The 17,263-nt window shown below is 51.4% G+C and overlaps 2 protein-coding genes across 3 annotated transcripts; both read left to right on the forward strand.

Moving 5' to 3' along the window:
- Positions 1–4,931: 4,931 nt before the first annotated feature.
- LOC120692648 (NAC domain-containing protein 72-like) lies at positions 4,932–7,557 on the forward strand. Of its 2 annotated transcripts, XM_039976028.1 has the most exons (4): positions 4,932–5,484; positions 5,689–5,993; positions 6,554–6,940; positions 6,994–7,557. In XM_039976028.1, exons 1-4 carry the CDS (start codon positions 5,319–5,321, stop codon positions 7,135–7,137), a joined length of 1,002 nt encoding a protein of 333 aa, XP_039831962.1. In that variant the 5' UTR covers positions 4,932–5,318; the 3' UTR covers positions 7,138–7,557. The 2 variants fall into 2 exon arrangements, with proteins under 2 accessions (XP_039831962.1, XP_039831961.1); XM_039976027.1 differs by having other exon boundaries at positions 4,933–5,484; positions 6,554–7,557.
- Positions 7,558–13,320: 5,763 nt separating this feature from the next.
- LOC120689526 (ricin B-like lectin R40C1) lies at positions 13,321–15,330 on the forward strand. Its single transcript, XM_039971812.1, has 4 exons — positions 13,321–13,731; positions 13,858–14,376; positions 14,506–14,734; positions 14,962–15,330. Coding segments are annotated over exons 1-4 (1,053 nt in total). The 5' UTR covers positions 13,321–13,428; the 3' UTR covers positions 14,964–15,330.
- The last annotated feature ends 1,933 nt before the right edge of the window (positions 15,331–17,263 follow it).

The raw sequence follows: 17,263 nt of genomic DNA on the forward strand, positions 1-17,263 counted from the left end.
TGTTCCAAATTATAAGTCATTCCAAGAATCTTGGAGAGTCAAAGTTTTTCAACTTTGACCAAATTTATATAGCAAGATATTAACATTTATGATATTAATTAAGTATCAATAAATTTTTTGTTAGCTATATTTTCATAGTATACCTATTTAATATTATAAATATTTGTGTTTCTCTCTATAATTTTGGTCAAACTTTGAGATAATTTGACTCTCAGATTTTTGGAATGACTTATAACTTGGGAGGGAGTATCAACGATATATATGCGCGTACCTAGCCCAAATATCATAGGCCCAGCACTTTCCAAAGAAATAACGGTCACACATTCACACTTGGACAGCATATGTAGTCCATGATTCTCCTGAGATTATTTAAGCTAAATTTCCGGGCTGACAGTCGAGATGTCTTGTTGAAACGGCAATCATAAGAGTGGTCTAATCGCCGTGCATATGGGAAACGGCCGTTTTAGCGCGTGGTGGCTCCTTGTTGCCCCTCTCTATCAGGGGGGGGGGGGGGGGGGGAACGGTGACGGTAATGGTGTGGATTGGTGGCCTTCTTGCTGGGGAGAGGTGGCAAGAGCTAGCGAGAACTCGGTAGATACGCGTCGCCCTCGCGCGTCTTTCGACGTGTACGGTGTACCTGCTCTCCTTCACGTTTTCACGCCACACCGTGTTCGATTATTACTTGCACAGAGTACTAGTTACTGCGAAAAAAAAAACCATTTTCACCTCTCCCTAGACCTCACGTACTGCAAGTCTGTAAATTTTAATCGATCGCGCGGCGCGGCACGTAGCCGGCCGGCCGGAGCGCTCGCGACGCCGGGGACGAAAAAGAGGACGGACGCGCGGCCGGCCGGTGCGACCGCGATCGATCTCCGATCCCTCCTCCTGCTCCATGGTGCATGCGCCGGGCGAGGGCGCGGTATGCCGTCACCGCCCGAGCCAGCGTGATGGGCGCCCGCGCGCGCGGGTGCGCCCGGCGGTCGACACGCGGCTCGACAGCGACGAGGCGAACCGCGCGACGACGACCGCAAAGTTACTCGATATGGAATTCCTTTCTATTTCGCCCGACGGCGACGTCCGCCCGCGCGCCCCGCCCGCGGCCGTCGATCCGCCCCGGAACCCGCCGCGCGCGACGTCGCTGTTACGCCGCCGCGCGCTACCGGCCGCGACGCGCGTGACCCCGGCGCGGGGCGGCGCCCCCTGCCATTTTTAGGCCCCTCCCTCGCTCACTGGCCGCTGGTGCTGAGCGCATGATTGAGCCTGGGCGTCCTGCATCTGACTATCTGATCATGCCATCGGACTGAATAGCTGCTAATAGTAGCGGTACAGCACCGGCAGCGACACGGGCTGACAGATAGACAGACAGATGAGAGACCCGGCCCGGCGCCACGTTGGCTCGGATTACCATAGGGATAACCACGCCCCTAAACTTGCCAGCCACGCGAATATTCCAGCTGCTAATTCCGTCCGCGGATCGGCGGAAAGCTACCGATCCCCGCTCGTCGCCGGCGAGATAACCACGCCGTCTGGCCACGGGGTTGCCTGAAGCGTGCTGGCGGTGGGGCCCGGGAGCTTCTCCACCGCGAGGGCAGGGCGGGGCAGATGGATCGATCGACTCGGGTCTCCATCGCGCGTGTTCGGGATAAAGCTTAGCCTATCGAATCACCTCGCTTATTGGCAGCAGCAGACTTGTAATTCTCACGCTTTAGTTTAGTTTGTGCAGGTGTGTTTGGTTACTATTGCGGGTGTGGTGAGCAAGCCACTACGTGTCTGCTTGATTTCTTTTTTAATTCTGAGGGACCGTACTGTTAGGGCGATCTGGCAGTGCTTCGGGCGCAAGAAAACCACTCATTATATATGCAAGGCAATAATAGCCATCACGGTTTAAAATATATCAGTCGTTCAGGATAGTATATGGTTCCCAGATGTGACACAGCATTGCGGATTTATACGAGGATATGCCATTGAAATAAAAATTATTGTATCGCCGAAATAATTGTTGCAAATATTGCCATGGCATATTTTTCTTATTATGGATTGTACAACATCGATTTTTCTCCCAATCTAGGTAACTTCTTTTTTACACTAAATAATCGAATATTTACTAACCAGGTACCTTGGTCTATGTACTTCCTACCTTTACCACCGTACGATTAAATTAGAAAAAAGGTGAAATTTGACCGGCAAAATTCTGCAATGGATTATATACTTTCAGAAACACATACTTGTACTACTTGCACTTTAGAACGAAAATTAAGTGTATGTGCAGCCAGGGCATTCAAACGTACCCCCCTCCCTCTCACCCAACCTGCCAACACCTAGCAATCGTACAAGCGTATACCTAGTACTTACATACATAGTACTGTGCAGTCTAATTTGAAATTTAATGGCGAGATAGTCTGTGAGGGCACGTACAACGCGCCGTAGTCATCCCTCAGACATGCAAGGATTTTTTTTTTCAAAAAACACCCCCACGAGGTGCAGTTACTCTCATGCTGTCGACTCGTTCATCTACGAGGCCTTCACGTGCTCCGAGGTGAGTTGACGAGGAAATCTGCCGTTGTACGACATGCTGCGGGGAAACAACGGAGACACAGGATCAGCTGCGCGCCCCTCCACGCCCGCCACATCGTGCACTGTCGCAATTTGCGCCTGTTCTCTGCACACCACCAGCGCCTTCTGGGGTCCCCAGGGAGATTTCAACCACCACGATGCATCAGTAAGAGATAAAACGGAACCCCTCGTCACTCTCTTTCTTTTCCCACAAATTCCAAGCCTTCTCATACCCTAAATCATCAGTAATTTGATTCACAGTCAGCTTTTGTCTGCCAGCCATGGAGGAGACCTCCAGCGCCTCATCCTCGGCGCGATTCCAGATGTATCTCCTGCATAAGTAAGAGATAAAACAGAACTCCCTCATCGTCCTCTTTCTTTTCCCCCAATTTTCAAGCCCTCTCATACCCTAAATTATCGGCAATTTGACTCATAGTGAGCTTCTGTCCGCCAGCTATGGAGGAGGGAGTTTTTCAATCGGCAAGAGTCATACAAATTATTTTATTGTATTGTGCATTCTCTCATGTATGCAATAAAATGTTAACAAGGATCAAGTATACACTAGATCACCATAATTTTTGTGTCAAAGAATGAATTAAACACCTTGCAGACAGTTAAATAGACAATCCGTTATACAAACTGTCTATTTAAACTTTCTGTTTATATTAAAGAGACGGCAGTTGTCTGCGGTGTTGTACATGCCCTGATATGCCTTGGATTCTTTCTTAACACGTGGAGGACTGAAGTGTCCACATGTGGCCGCCAAATGAGTAATTGCTCTTCTCCTCTCTCTCCGGGGATAAGCGGGCGCTGCACCTGGGTATTTTGGCCTTTCCATGGACAAAGACCTTGCATGTCAGGTCACTGAAACCAATCAATTCCAGTCGAGAATAAAGAGTCAATAAAATGGTATTGGATATGTCAAGTGATTATTCGACGAACAAGATGACAGGCAATCGAGTTCACACATGGAGCAGCCTTTTGATGTTGTGAACCAGTTTCGAAAATGATAAACATTTATGCGCAAAATATAAGACCATCTTTTTTTTTACCGAAATGCCTCGTGGGCATCAAAGCTCAAAAGTTGACTCATCATAGATTGAAAATGAAAAAAAAGCATCGAGACCGTTGGTTTAATTAATCCTCACCAGAGAAGAAGAAAAAAAAAGAGCTGGACCATCCACCATACACGGCCACACACGATACTAGTAGCACTGTAGCACGAAGCATGAACTCAGTAAAGCTGAAGGCTTGCTACGATTGCAAATGGTGGTGCCGCTGTTTCTCTGTCAGTCTGTCCTGCCAGATTAATCTGCACCTTCAGTTTCGTCCCTGTTGCCCCTTGTTACCCGAAAAGGGTCCAGCAAAGAAACCTTGCTGCAGCATCCTTGTTTGCGCGCTCCATCCCCCCAAGATGACCTGGGCCTATGCTAGATGACGATCGTTCGCTGGCGACGAGCAGGTATCTTCTTTACTGTTCTTCTTCCTTCTTCCTCCTTCCTCCCGTCGCCTCTGCCGTCGACTGCCTCCTCCGGCTACGGCGGCCTCCGCCGCCGGCCTCCCTAACCGAGCCCGCCTTCTCCCCGCCGCCGGCCACCGCCCACCGGTTGTCCGACCCCGCCTGGCCAGCGGCGAGCGCCGCCGCGCCCTCCGTCGGCCAACTCACCTCCACTGCCGGGCCGCCGCCACCCCCGGCCCCTCCAATAAGGCCGGCGAACTTGGAGCTCCTCCGGACCCCGGCAACCCCGAACCCTAAAGATCTGCCGCCTCCACCGCCACCCCGGCCGCCTACCTACCACCCCACCCGGCCACCCCTCCCCCTCCCCTGCTCGCCGCCGCCGCTTAGCCTCCCCTGGCGCAAGGTTGAAGACGGGGTCGTGCGTACACGCGCCGTATAAAAAATTCGCTCAAGACTAGACCTGCGTATCCGTCAACATGCAAGCTCCATGCGTAGTCGTACTTTGGTCCCCCTTTTTTTAATATTACATCGTCCTTTGGTCTTATTTGTCAATCTGTATTACCGATGATGAACTGGATACACGAAAATGAATTTTGAAACCATCAAGCTGCCACCAGTCCTCCACATTATTTTGTCTCAATAAACCGAGGAATTTAGTTTGGTGCGTCTTTTCCCGCCGCCGCAGGCCACAAGGATGCACGACGGGGTGGGTGGGATTCTGCCCGGGCCCAGTCGATGACTGGAAGCGTCCCTTGGCCACCAATCCCCGGTGCCACCACGCCGGACGTGCGCTCCCGCGCGGGGGAGGAGTAGCGATCCATCGATAGCCGCCACGCGACGCCGCACGACCCGGGCGGGGGCGGCCATTGCTTCGCTTCTTCCCCCGCCCCGCTCGTCTCTGCCTGCCTGCCTCTCGGGTCTCGGCGGCCCACGGATCCGCCCCCGGGGGGGCCCGGCGCCAGGCGGCGTCACGCACGCAAGCTAGCGGACAAGAACCCGCGTGCTTATAAGCAGGCCCTCCCCTCCCGTCCCCAAAAATTCCAGTCCTCCATTTCTCCTAGCTCTAGCTAAGCTTCTCCATCTTTCTCTCCCTCCCTTCCTCCCTCGAGGGAGAGAACTTTAGTTTAGCGACCACTCCCTCATCAGCTCGTAGTTATTTAGCGGAGGCTTAACTTGGGGAGGTTGATCTGCAGTCGAGGCTGGCAGCTTGCTAGGGTTTTGTAGGGGGCGATCGCCTCGCACGCCCGCTCGTCGGTCGAGCAGGAGCTAGCTATACTAGGCAGCTAGGCCAGGGTGCGCGCGGCCAATGATCATGGCGAACCCGGCGATGCTGCCGCCCGGCTTCCGGTTCCACCCGACGGACGAGGAGCTGATCCTCCACTACCTCCGCAACCGCGCCGCCAACGCGGGGTGCCCCGTCGACATCATCGCCGACGTCGACATCTACAAGTTCGATCCATGGGACCTGCCATGTTCGTACCCTCCATCTCCCCCTCAGCTCCTGCGGCACTCACATCATATCATGATCGATCGATCGATCCATGCATGCACCTGCTGGCTGCTGCTGATCGAGATCCGCACTGCTCGCTACCTGATCGATCCGTACGACGACCAGTAGTAATTTAATGGATCAAGAACTAATAATTTTGCTCTCCTGCGCGTACGTGTGCTTGCAGCCCGGGCGCGGTACGGGGACAAGGAGTGGTACTTCTTCAGCCCGCGCGACCGCAAGTACCCGAACGGGATCCGGCCGAACCGCGCGGCGGGCTCCGGCTACTGGAAGGCCACCGGCACGGACAAGCCCATCCACCGCGGCGCCACCGGGGAGAGCGTCGGCGTCAAGAAGGCGCTCGTCTTCTACAAGGGGCGCCCGCCCAAGGGCACCAAGACCAACTGGATCATGCACGAGTACCGCCTCGCCGCCGACGCCCACGCCGCCCACACCTACCGCCCCATGAAGTTCCGCAACACCTCCATGAGGGTACGTAGCTAACAATCACCATTCACCACACTTCCTAGATAGCTTTTGATTAATTTGCATATATATGCATGAAAAAAATAATAGGTGAAGTTCAAAGAAGAAATGACGACACCCTAGCTAGCTAGCTAGCTTGCTTGCTTGCTTTTATTACTTGCCATGTAGGATGGTCTCCACATGAAGTCAGTATCATGGTGGCTATTACTTGCATACCTTTGGCCTGCTTGCGCATGCACGGATGCACTACTTGCACATCTTTTTTCTGGCGATGTTTCTGATGCGGGTTTGTGGCACGTCAATGATTTTCTTATCGCATCGGTTTGTGGCTTGCAAATGGACGCAAGAACTGCTTTTAATATATGTGGCGTTCTTAAAGAATTATTCTTTAGGCATTCTTGGCATGGTTTGCGCCAAGTCAATTGATCCGACAATGATAGCCGCGATGCGTACGTGTTGATGCTTGATTCATCTGCCCCCGATCTGTGTAGCATTAGCTATTTTAATCTCTCCATACTTTTTTTTTCTAATGATGATCTGTGATTGATCGTCTGCGCATGGTGCAGCTGGATGACTGGGTGCTGTGCCGGATCTACAAGAAGACCAGCCACGTGTCGCCGATGGCGGTGCCGCCGCTCTCCGTCCACGAGCAGGACGAGCCGTGCGGCTTCGACGAGAACCGCCCCTACGCCGCGTCGAGCGCCGGCATGCTCGTGCAGCCGGCGGCGTACCCGGTGCTGCACGACGCGCCGCGGAGGATGCCCAGGATCCCGTCCCTCACCGAGCTCTTCAACGATCCCTCGCTGGCCCACTTCTTCGAGGACGGCGGCGTCCCGGACATGGCGCGGCTCGACCAGCACCACCACCACCAGCACGGCGGCGCCACTCTCCTCGGCCACCCCGTCACGAGCCAGCTGCTGATCAACAATGGCAACAGCGGCCTGCCCGGGCAGATGGATTCGTCTGCCTCGACGTCGGCCGCGGGCGATGGCGCCGCCGCTGGCAGTCGCAAGAGGGCATCAGAGACGAGTACGAGTGCCGGCACGGCACCTGCGGCCAAGAAACCGAACGGCTCCTGCTTCGGTGCAACGTTCCAAATAGGCAACGGGCTGCAGGGGTCCCTGGGCCACCACATGCTGCTCCATTCTAACATGGGGATGAACTGACAGATTGGTCTCCACTGAAAGCTACTATACTTGAGCACTAAATTGTGATTTGAACATTGGGCTCTATGGAACCAAATATAGGGCGAAGATATATAAATCAACGGTTAATATATAGGTAAAGGGATTGTACGTACTTGTAGGGTCCACCAGCAGTAGTGTCGGCTAGGGACACCATAGTTGATTGGGTTTGTGGTGTGTAAACATTTTGTTCTTCCTTCTGTACGTAGTATACTGGTACTATGTACTCAAGATTAGTACTCCTAGAAAGCTAACTAGCTGTAGATAGGGCTTTGATAAGGCACGAACTGGAAGTCAAGAACAGGAGAAAGATGTTGATATCCAACCGGCTTTATTTGCTCATATACCTATATGTAAATCATTGATCAAATGCAATTCTTCAATAATGGAATCATCCATCATTTAATTCTGCCATATGCCAAGCTTAATCTTGAGGGGAAAAAATTATATCATCCTTATACAAAACGGAGTTTTCAGGATTACATCAGGGATAACGTAACTAAAGCAACCACACAGGTGTCACTCGAATAGAAAGTGAAAATGAGTTACCACACAAGTAGCTAGTATAACAGAGAAGATAATAGTCCATTCAGAATGAGGCCCCGGTAAGAAAAGGAAGCAAGGGCGAGGGGAGGAGGAAAAGAGAGAAATGACGGAGGCTGGATACTTAATAATTGGCCAAAGTAGGCAAGTTGCGGATGGCAAGTAGTTTTCGGTTCAGGTGGCGGATGAGAGCCTTCTTTTCCCGGATCAAAAGCCTTTCTTCAGATGGGCGAAAGGGGCCCGACTGTGCATGCAGAATCTCGCCCGGTCACTGTAAGCATCGGAATATTTTTCTTGCACATCAACAAGCCCCTTCCCCCGGGACGTCGGCGTCGCCGAACAAGAACAAAACTGGGACTCCGTTTGGCGGCTCTCGGTGGGGTCTATCGTCTCTGCAGGGCCGCTGGGGCTAGGTGCCAGGAGCAGGAGAGCTGAAGGAAATTACTGGAGGAGATTCTCTGTCAGCTAGGGATCAAGATAATGATAGGCGCATCTCGATTGGAAGAGTCAAATCATTGGACTCCATATGCAGGTGGTAAAAGGCTAGATTGGCTGGATTTGATGAGCTGGGCGTGTCAAAGTTTTTTACGGCTCTGTTGAATTCTACTATTACAATCCTGCATCTGAATGCTAAGACTTGAGTGTTTTACTGGAAAACTTGTGACCACGAAAAAAAAATGGTAGTACGACTAGACTAGTAGTACCAGCCGCTGACGGAGTCGCTGGAGAAAATAGAAAATCAACACGTACGCGATGAACCCTGAAGCATTCCTCAACCGTTTGGGTTGGGCAGATCGATTACTGGTGGTCAGTGCTTTTTAACTGCCATAGTTTAATGTGGTAAGCAGCCACACGAAGGAAGATGCTTATCCACAAGTAAATCCTTCCCCGCCGCGCACGCAAGTGATGAGGTAGTACTAGTAGTGAATTAATCTCTGATTCGATGTCCTAATTAACCGGAGTTAACAATAGCCATTCTAGCTCGTGCCTTTTTTTTAAATCTTACATGCAGATAAGCTTTGAAAAGGGGAGGGGAGTGGTAGCAAGAATCCTGAACTCCCTGGAACCTCCCGAAAAGAACAAAGAGAAAATAGTGAGTTGGCAGTGTAGTTTAACCATCCTGCACAGTAGATTCAGCGAATATCCCTTGCTCGTTGCTGCCACACCTCGCTGCTTCCCGTTTCGGCAGGCGCAGCCGAGACGACCACATGTAGCCTGTTTCTCACGCATCTCCAATCCACTGACCAGTGCGGCCGTCGTCACCGGATGCTATGCACCATGCTAGCGATTAAAAGATTCAGAAACGGGACACACCACACCTGATGTCCACCTGTAACCTGCCGTTCGTCGCCCTATCAGAACTCAGACACTCAGGAGCCAAGCATTTTCCATGGAGACCAGGTGCTGGCCGCCATGTATTTTACAGTTGGAGAGCTGTCAGGGTGACGAGGCGGGCACCGCCGCCGCCAGGCTCTTCTTCCACGGGCTGCTAGAATTGGTCCAGCGCAACGCGATCCAAGCCCCGGAATGCCGGGGGGGGGGGGGGGGGGGGGTCAAACGGACGCAGCCGAGAGCGAGGAAACAGCGGGTCGAAAGGGGAACCGCTTTGACGCTGGCTTCAGGCTCTGGCCACTGGCTTGCGCTTTTGATATGTTATCCCGTGGCGCTGAACTTATCTGCTTCATGATTGTTCTTGTTGCCTTTTTTTTCAGTTCGGGTGGAGAGCCTGGGCAGGCACGCGTGTATTGGTTCACACTCACCAATAGTGTCTCGAGAGTGGTAGTGGCCGTGCTTTTTTGTGATGGTGAATTTATAGGTTGTTTTAGAGGATGGGGTGTTCTGAACTTGGCTTCTAGCTGGAAAAAGAGAGCGGGGATACGGTTGGCAGGGGATAAAATAGGGTGAAAGCAAAGCACGTGACTGTAACGAGCGAGGGGGAAGGATGTGGTCCTGATGTCATATTATTTGGAGAATGTTGTTGATAATCTACTGGGTTGTATGAATTGATGACTTTTTTTTAAGCGTGGAAAAGTGTAACATCTGTTGATCTCTTAGTGGACTACGCCGCAGCAGCACTTGGAAGAGGGACAGAGGTCGGTGTGAACAAAACGGGCTTTGTTGGGCTCCTTTTTATTTTTTGAAAGATTTCAGGACGTGTGTTGTGTTACATGGACTTTTTTTTTCGGCTAAACGGGCAGGCCCATTTTTGTATTTTGCTCTCCTGGGCATCGCAAAGCGATGGGTATTGGGCCTCGTACCTACAAAGTGGCTTCGTGGGCCGTCAATGCCCACAGTCAGTTTCAGTAGTCCCGAAGGCGCAAAGCCCAGTTATAATGAATCTAACAGGGAGCTCCAACCCCAGAAGGCCGAAATCCTGAGATGAGCGTAGTTATCTGGGCATTCATCTTCCTTCCGTGTTTTCTGAGAGTAGGTCTATAGAGCATGATGCGGAGAACGACGCTGGTTATCCGGACATGAACTTGAACTTTCCAGTAAATCACGGACTAGCTATGCAACCGAAAGCTACGAGTGGTGAAAGAATCGGGAATAGTACAACCACGATCGAGCTAAGGTCTTTTCAGGTTTTGCCTTCGTCCTGATTCGGCGCACGCGCGCAGGAGTGCAGGACCACAGATTTGAAACTGTGCATACCGCAATTGCAAAGTGGCCAGGTCATTCATGTTACGGGACAAAAGCTACCAACCCACCACCAACTCCACTAAAGCATGACGTACGGGAGCAGTGACCATGATTTCAGTAATTGAAAATGCAGCGGGATTACTCGTAATACAGGACCAAAGAAGCATTTGGACTCCTTATCGAAAGAAGGAAAAAAGAAGCAGCATTGGACTGATTCGTTTTCTATCCTTTGAGGATTGAGGATTAAACTAATTGGACTTGGACATTTGGACGTGTGAGCGAGAAGGAGCTCTATCTTTCGCTGTATCCGGGCCCAGATTAGGCCCTGATTTTCCTCATTGACGACCGGATCCACTGACGTCTTCGGGGCTGTTCGGCTGATATAAAAGCCGGCTGATTCCGGCTGATTTAATAGTATCATGTGAGAAGAAATAATTCAAAACAAACCGAAATAAGTCTGGGAAAAAAGAACGGGATGCACGACACGTCCCGCTGCCGCATGCGCCCAGATTAGGCTCTGTTGTTCGCACTGACAGACTGACACGGCGATACCTGGCGCGTCCCGTCTGGAACAGCGGCCGGACACGTACCGCAGCTCTGATGGTCATTACTCCCTCCGTCCCAAAATAAATACAATTCTATGATTTAAAATTTGTCCTACAAAGAATACAACTTTGACTAAACAATCACAAAAGACAGGAGTTTCCGGAAACTTCTCACACAAAAAACAATCAAATGTCTAGATTTTCTTACAAAAGACAAGGGGCAATTTGGTAATTTGTATCTAGTCTTGGTTTACGTGTTCGGTACTAGAATTTCATTTATTTTGGGACGGAAGGGAGTATGTACAAAGAACATATCGGGTGGAAACCAAATTTTCGTGAAAACCCGTGCAAACTATGACGAAAAAATCGTCTAAATTCATTAAAAAATCACACATGTAGATGATATGATGATACACAATCTTGTAAAATATCTTGTCTAAACTCGACTTCGTTTGTGAAATAACAAATTTTAACAAATCATCTGGACAACTTTCTATTTAAAATTTTGTTATTTTATAGCTCATAAACGAAGTCGAGTTTGAACAACATATTTTTATAAGGTTGTGTATCATCATATCATCTATATGCGTGATTTTTTGCTAAATTTAGACAATTTTTTTGTCATATTTTACACGAATTTTCATGAAAATTTAGTTTCCACTAGATATATTCCCTTCTTTAATTGCTTCGGAAATATAAAGATAATCATTGCTACCTAGGAGAGACGATCATGGTGTTTGCTCGGCTGTCTTCGCAAAGCGGCAAAGAGCAGCAGGTGGACTTTAAAGGGCGCGGTGGGCCAAACAAAAGCGTGGGCGAGGACGTGGAGCCATGGAGGTGGAGATCGAGCGATCATCCAACATCACTCATCTCGCTCCGATCAGAAACGGCGGCAGCGCGGGGGGAGGAAGAGTCGGAGAAAAGGAAGGAGAAAAGGCGAGGCCGCATGGGCGCCTCGTACGAATGTGTGCAACCGCGTGGGTGAGAATCTGTACTGGGCACTGCGGTCTTATCCATTCACCACCCCTCCTCCTTTTTTTTAACCACCGGCCTCGGCGCCGGCCGTCTCAGGCCGGCAGCGGGACGCCAGTTGCTCGTGATCGTTCCTTGTCGGATGCGAACACTGTAACACCCCTGACCCCTACGCACGCATCTTGGCGCCAAAGCCTTTTAACTTGGCGCTTCTGTCACAAACACTGGCTGGGCTGGTGCGGAATCAAACCTTTTATCGAGAAAGAGGGCAGCCAAACACGCAGGGCTTGGGCCGTGTAATGTGCATTGTTACGGCTACCGTGTTACCGTGGCTGAGGACGAGAGCAAAAACGCTTGTTGGACGGGACGGGCCCCTTGTGATCACGAGCGATCGTGTGCGAATCAGAATCACGCGGCGTCGGACGCACGTAAGCACCAGAAAGAGATCATTGTCGTCCTAGAGAGGGGTTTGTTTAGGGGAGATGAGGATCCGAGAGAGAGAGACCAAACCAAATCCACCTTCCTCCCTCTCCTCATAATTCCCCCGCGCTTCGTTTTGGTTTGCCGCTAACACACGCGTGGGCATGTGGCGAGGAGCCCACGGCACAACGTTGACGACCTGCCTTGGCCACTGAGTGCTGACACGGGCCGCTCGCCCACTCGAGGAAGACACGGGCACGGCCGCCCGCCCACCGCGCGGGTCTCCGGGACGCGCCCCCGGCCGGCGGGCGCCTCCGTCTCCATTGACGCGTCGGGGGCTGGGGCCACCGGTCAGCGACACAACGTGACCGTGCGTCCGTGCTGGGCGCGCCACGGTCTCCAAGAGGGACCCGTGACCAGAGAGGGACCGTGCTGGGCTACTGGTGCAACAACAGGTGTCGGTAGCTCAGCCCTTTTATTATTTTTTTGGATGAAAAACTCGTAATCCTTAGCTGCTAAACCTTAGTTTTGCCTTTGGGCAGACCGAAGGAAACTAATACCACCGTAATACGCCTGCTAGCTAACAAAACTTTCTGTTGGTTCCGGCTACAAATGGCTAGTAACGGTGGTGCAAAAAAGAAGGCAGTTTCGTCTCCACATGTCGAATGGGTTAAACTCTGTTTGGCCGGTGGAGTTCTTTACAACACCCGCCGCGAGTCAAACGTGAACGTCACTTGTTAACTCCAGTCTCCAGAAGGGGGTCTCATCACCGCTCAGTAAACACCGGTGCTAATCACCGCCCAGATCGAACAAAACCCCGCGGCTTGGATCCAGAAGGTTCCCCAGCCGGGGCCACGAGTCATTCATGGTGGCAGGGCAGACGCACCGTCCGCCGTGGCCCCACACGTCATACAAACAGGGCGTTCACACGTTCCCACCAGAGTCACCTCGGATTCTTTTCACCCTGTGCTGGTGTGCAGTAAAAAAAATCTGCACAAGGCCTCCATTTCATCTATAAATGGGACCCCCAGGGAGCACAGCTTCTCATCGCCCCGTCCCAAATCCTCTGTTCTCTTGTCCCCGATCAGGCCAGGCGATTCATCCACCCAACCCTCCCAAAACCCCCCGACGAGCGAGATGTTCGGCTTCGGGCACCACGGCCACCACGGCCAGAACCCGCCGCCCCCCGGCCCCCACGGCGGCGGCGCGCACCAGCCCACCTTCAAGATCCTCTGCAAGGCCGATGAGGGCTACTGCCTCACCGTCCGCGACGGCAACGTGGTGCTCGCCCCCGCCAACCCGCGCGACGAGCACCAGCACTGGTACAAGGACATGCGCTTCAGCACCCAGGTCAAGGACGAGGAGGGCAACCCGGCCTTCGCCCTCGTCAACAAGGCCACGGGGCTCGCCATCAAGCACTCCCTCGGCCAGTCCCACCCGGTACTCTCCTTCTTTTACCCTTCTCTGATCCTGGTTTTGTTTTGTTTTGTTTTGTTTCCTGTTTGATTTCATTCATGTTGTTTCTTTGGAGATCGGAAGCCTGAGCGTTGGCACCTCTGATTTCAGGTGAAGCTGGTGCCCTTCAACCCGCAGTACCAGGACGAGTCCGTGCTGTGGACCGAGAGCGGCGACGTCGGCAAGGGCTTCCGCTGCATCCGCATGGTGAACAACATCCGCCTCAACTTCGACGCCTTCCACGGCGACAAGGACCACGGCGGCGTGCACGACGGCACCGGCGTCGTGCTCTGGGAGTGGGCCAAGGGCGACAACCAGCGCTGGAAGATCCTGCCGTGGGGCGACGAGGCCTACGCCGGCGGCAGCGCCGCCAACGCGCCCCACGGCGGCCACGGCCACGGCGAGCCCACCGTCCGCATCTACTGCAAGGCCGACGAGGGGTTCAGCGTCACCGTCCGCAACGGCGCCGTGTGCCTGGCGCCCACCAACCCGCGCGACGAGTTCCAGCACTGGATCAAGGACATGCGCCACAGCAACAGCATCAAGGACGAGGAGGGCTACCCGGCCTTCGCGCTAGTCAACAGGGTCACCGGCGAGGCCATCAAGCACTCCCTGGGCGAGGGCCACCAGGTAAGCAGGCAGCCGTCGATCGATTCTTGTCGCATCTTCCCTCGATCTCATCGCGTTTGATCGGTGAGATCAAGAATAGTTTTGTTCGGCTCTGTCTCTTGACGGATCGTTCCAACTCGGCACATACAGGTGAAGCTGGTGCCGTACAACCCCAACTACCAGGACGAGTCGGTGCTGTGGACGGAGAGCCGCGACGTCGGGCACGGCTTCCGCTGCATCCGCATGGTGAACAACATCTACCTCAACTTCGACGCCTTCCACGGCGACAAGGACCACGGCGGGGTGCGCGACGGCACCAACATCGTGCTCTGGAAGTGGTGCGAGGGCGACAACCAGCGCTGGAAGATCGTCCCCTGGTGTGAGTGTCGCTTCGCTTGCTGCTGCCACTGTTTTTTCTTTCTTTTTCCCTGAAAAAACTTGATTCCGGTGTAGAAAAATTAGCACATCGATCTTACCAACCCGCACTAGAAACTTCATAAAGTGATTGTCGGTTGATATTGATAGCTTATCTACTTACTACCTTCTCTATTTTTGTCGACTGAAGAAGCTTAATGACTGACATGTGGTTGTTGCTTGCGTCTGCAGAAATGCGCTGTGCCGGGGCTGCATTGGTCATCACCATGATCTGGAGTTGGAGAGATCACCCTACCAGCCAGCCACCTGTGGTCTCCCGCTGCCATGTCACTAGAATAAAGTCGTGTGTGAGATCGATCTGCGGTGATGGTGTGTCTATGTCCGCGTTTAGTCTTTCGGTCGTGTCGTTTCGTGCGTCGTCGGTCCTGGTTCCTTCATTCCGTGAGGGGAGTGAGAGTGGTTCTTCCTCGGCGAGCTTGTCTGATCGAGCGTCCGCCGTGCGTGCTTGCTGTGCAGAGAGTTTCAGACCCGGAGTCTTCATCTCTGCAATGTACTCGGATCCTTTGCTTCTATCCAAGTGGGCTCTGCCATCCATGTCTAGTTGTGATCTTCGCTCTGCTGACCTTGTGCTTGCTTACGAAAATGTTACAGCACTAGGAATAGCCCACTAGCGAGGGTCAGGCGCACCTCAAGTTCTAGGTCCCGACCACGCGTTCCTATATTCCCACCGCGTTGACACACGCCTACGTATTCGTGTCTGAATCGAAAGCACGATGCCTTCCACTGCTGAAAACTGCGGGCGATCGGGGCGGCTTGGATGCAGTCCTGGAGCAGGCCCGGCTGCTGCGCCAGGCCTATATTCCCGTTTGATTCCTCCTAGAAAACATTTGACCGCCAAGTACCGATATTAAAAAAAAAATTTACAAAACCAACTTTAAAACCTCTGCGCTAGAAACTATGACAAATCTAATAAGATTTTTTATCGTGTGATTAGAGAATGATTATTTTAACATCACTGTAACCATTTATCGATTAATTACTATTATTATTTGTCGTAAAAAATCATATTCATATGTAAAAAGATTTTTCAAATAAATTTTATTTAATATTTTATACATACAAAATTTCTTTCTTAACTTGCATGTTCCGTAGATCTAGAAGGCAAACCAAACAGAGCCCCTGTCACGTGATCCTTCCTCCAGCATACTTATTGGATCCTTCCTCCAGCATACTTATTGGATGAGCTACCAAATGAGTCTACATCTACAGGCTCCATCGCACGACCGGTGTCGCTAGAATGCAGAGAATACAGGAATTGGAGGCAGGGTTTCTCCTCCTCCTCCTTCCTTCAGCTTTTCATTTTCCTTTTCATCTCTTTTCTATTTCTCTTTCTCTTCCTTCTTCCCCCTAGTTTTTATGTTCTTAGGGTAGGGGGCTTGAGCCCCCGAGACACTCTTGCTCCACCACAGCAATTTGACGAGAGACACCACCGCGCACATCCCATTAGGGTAAATTTGCTGCTCAACACTCTTTAATATTTTCTATTAATGTTGGACACTGTTCGATCTTATATTTGGCAATAGTGCTGGAAATATGCCCTAGAGACAATCATATTTTTTTATATTCATGATTAATAAATTGTACCTTGAATATTCATGGATGACAACTTATATTCATTAATGCTTATGTGAAGTATTTGTGAAACTCTATACTTGTATGAATATTCTAAATGTTCCTAGTCGGAGTTCATGTGAGGACACACATGAATATTAGACTACCACATGTATTAGTTGATTAACTACGTTTCACAAGTCATGGACATGTGGATGTCAAACTAATAATGTGGGCTCATGTGAGACATGAGACTGAACTGCCCAACACGAGATGATGACTTCTCATTACACAATATGTACGCTGTGTCCTATGACTTGAGATCGTCGTATGTACTCAAGATGTGAACCGACTTACTTAGGAGCCATCAAACGCTGCACCGTAAGAGGGTAGTCATAAAGGTGGCTTTCAAGTCTGTCAACAAGCATGCTGTGAGACATAGTCGGTCAAAATGGGATTTGCCCCTTTCTACAAGAGAGATATCTTTGGGCCCCTCGAGTGATTCGGATCAGGAAATGCATGGCCATGCTGGGGTCAAGAGTTAACCAAGTATTCCGAATCACAGAATCGAGAAAGAGTGGTCGGCTTCACGCAAGACCAAATATCGTGAGGCAAATTGAACACTATGTATAAGATTGTGACGGCTCGACAGATATGATTCGCACGTGCTTAGGAGTTGACACGTCTTGCTAGAGACCGCTATCAACTATTGGCCAGTAGGAGTACTGGGCCATGTCTATTCACGCGTGAGCCCATAGAGTCACACACTTAAGGGACAGAAGCACAATAAGGATGAGATCTAAATTAGACTAGGCTTAGATGCACTAATGGGCTTCAGTTGGCCCATTAGGAGATGACTAATGTGGGCCCATGGAAACAGTACCGCCGCTGCTACAGTAACCCTTGCCGCCCGTCCTCTCTG

This window comes from Panicum virgatum, chromosome 9N (assembly GCF_016808335.1).
Source record: "Panicum virgatum strain AP13 chromosome 9N, P.virgatum_v5, whole genome shotgun sequence".
Taxonomy (NCBI): domain Eukaryota; kingdom Viridiplantae; phylum Streptophyta; class Magnoliopsida; order Poales; family Poaceae; genus Panicum; species Panicum virgatum.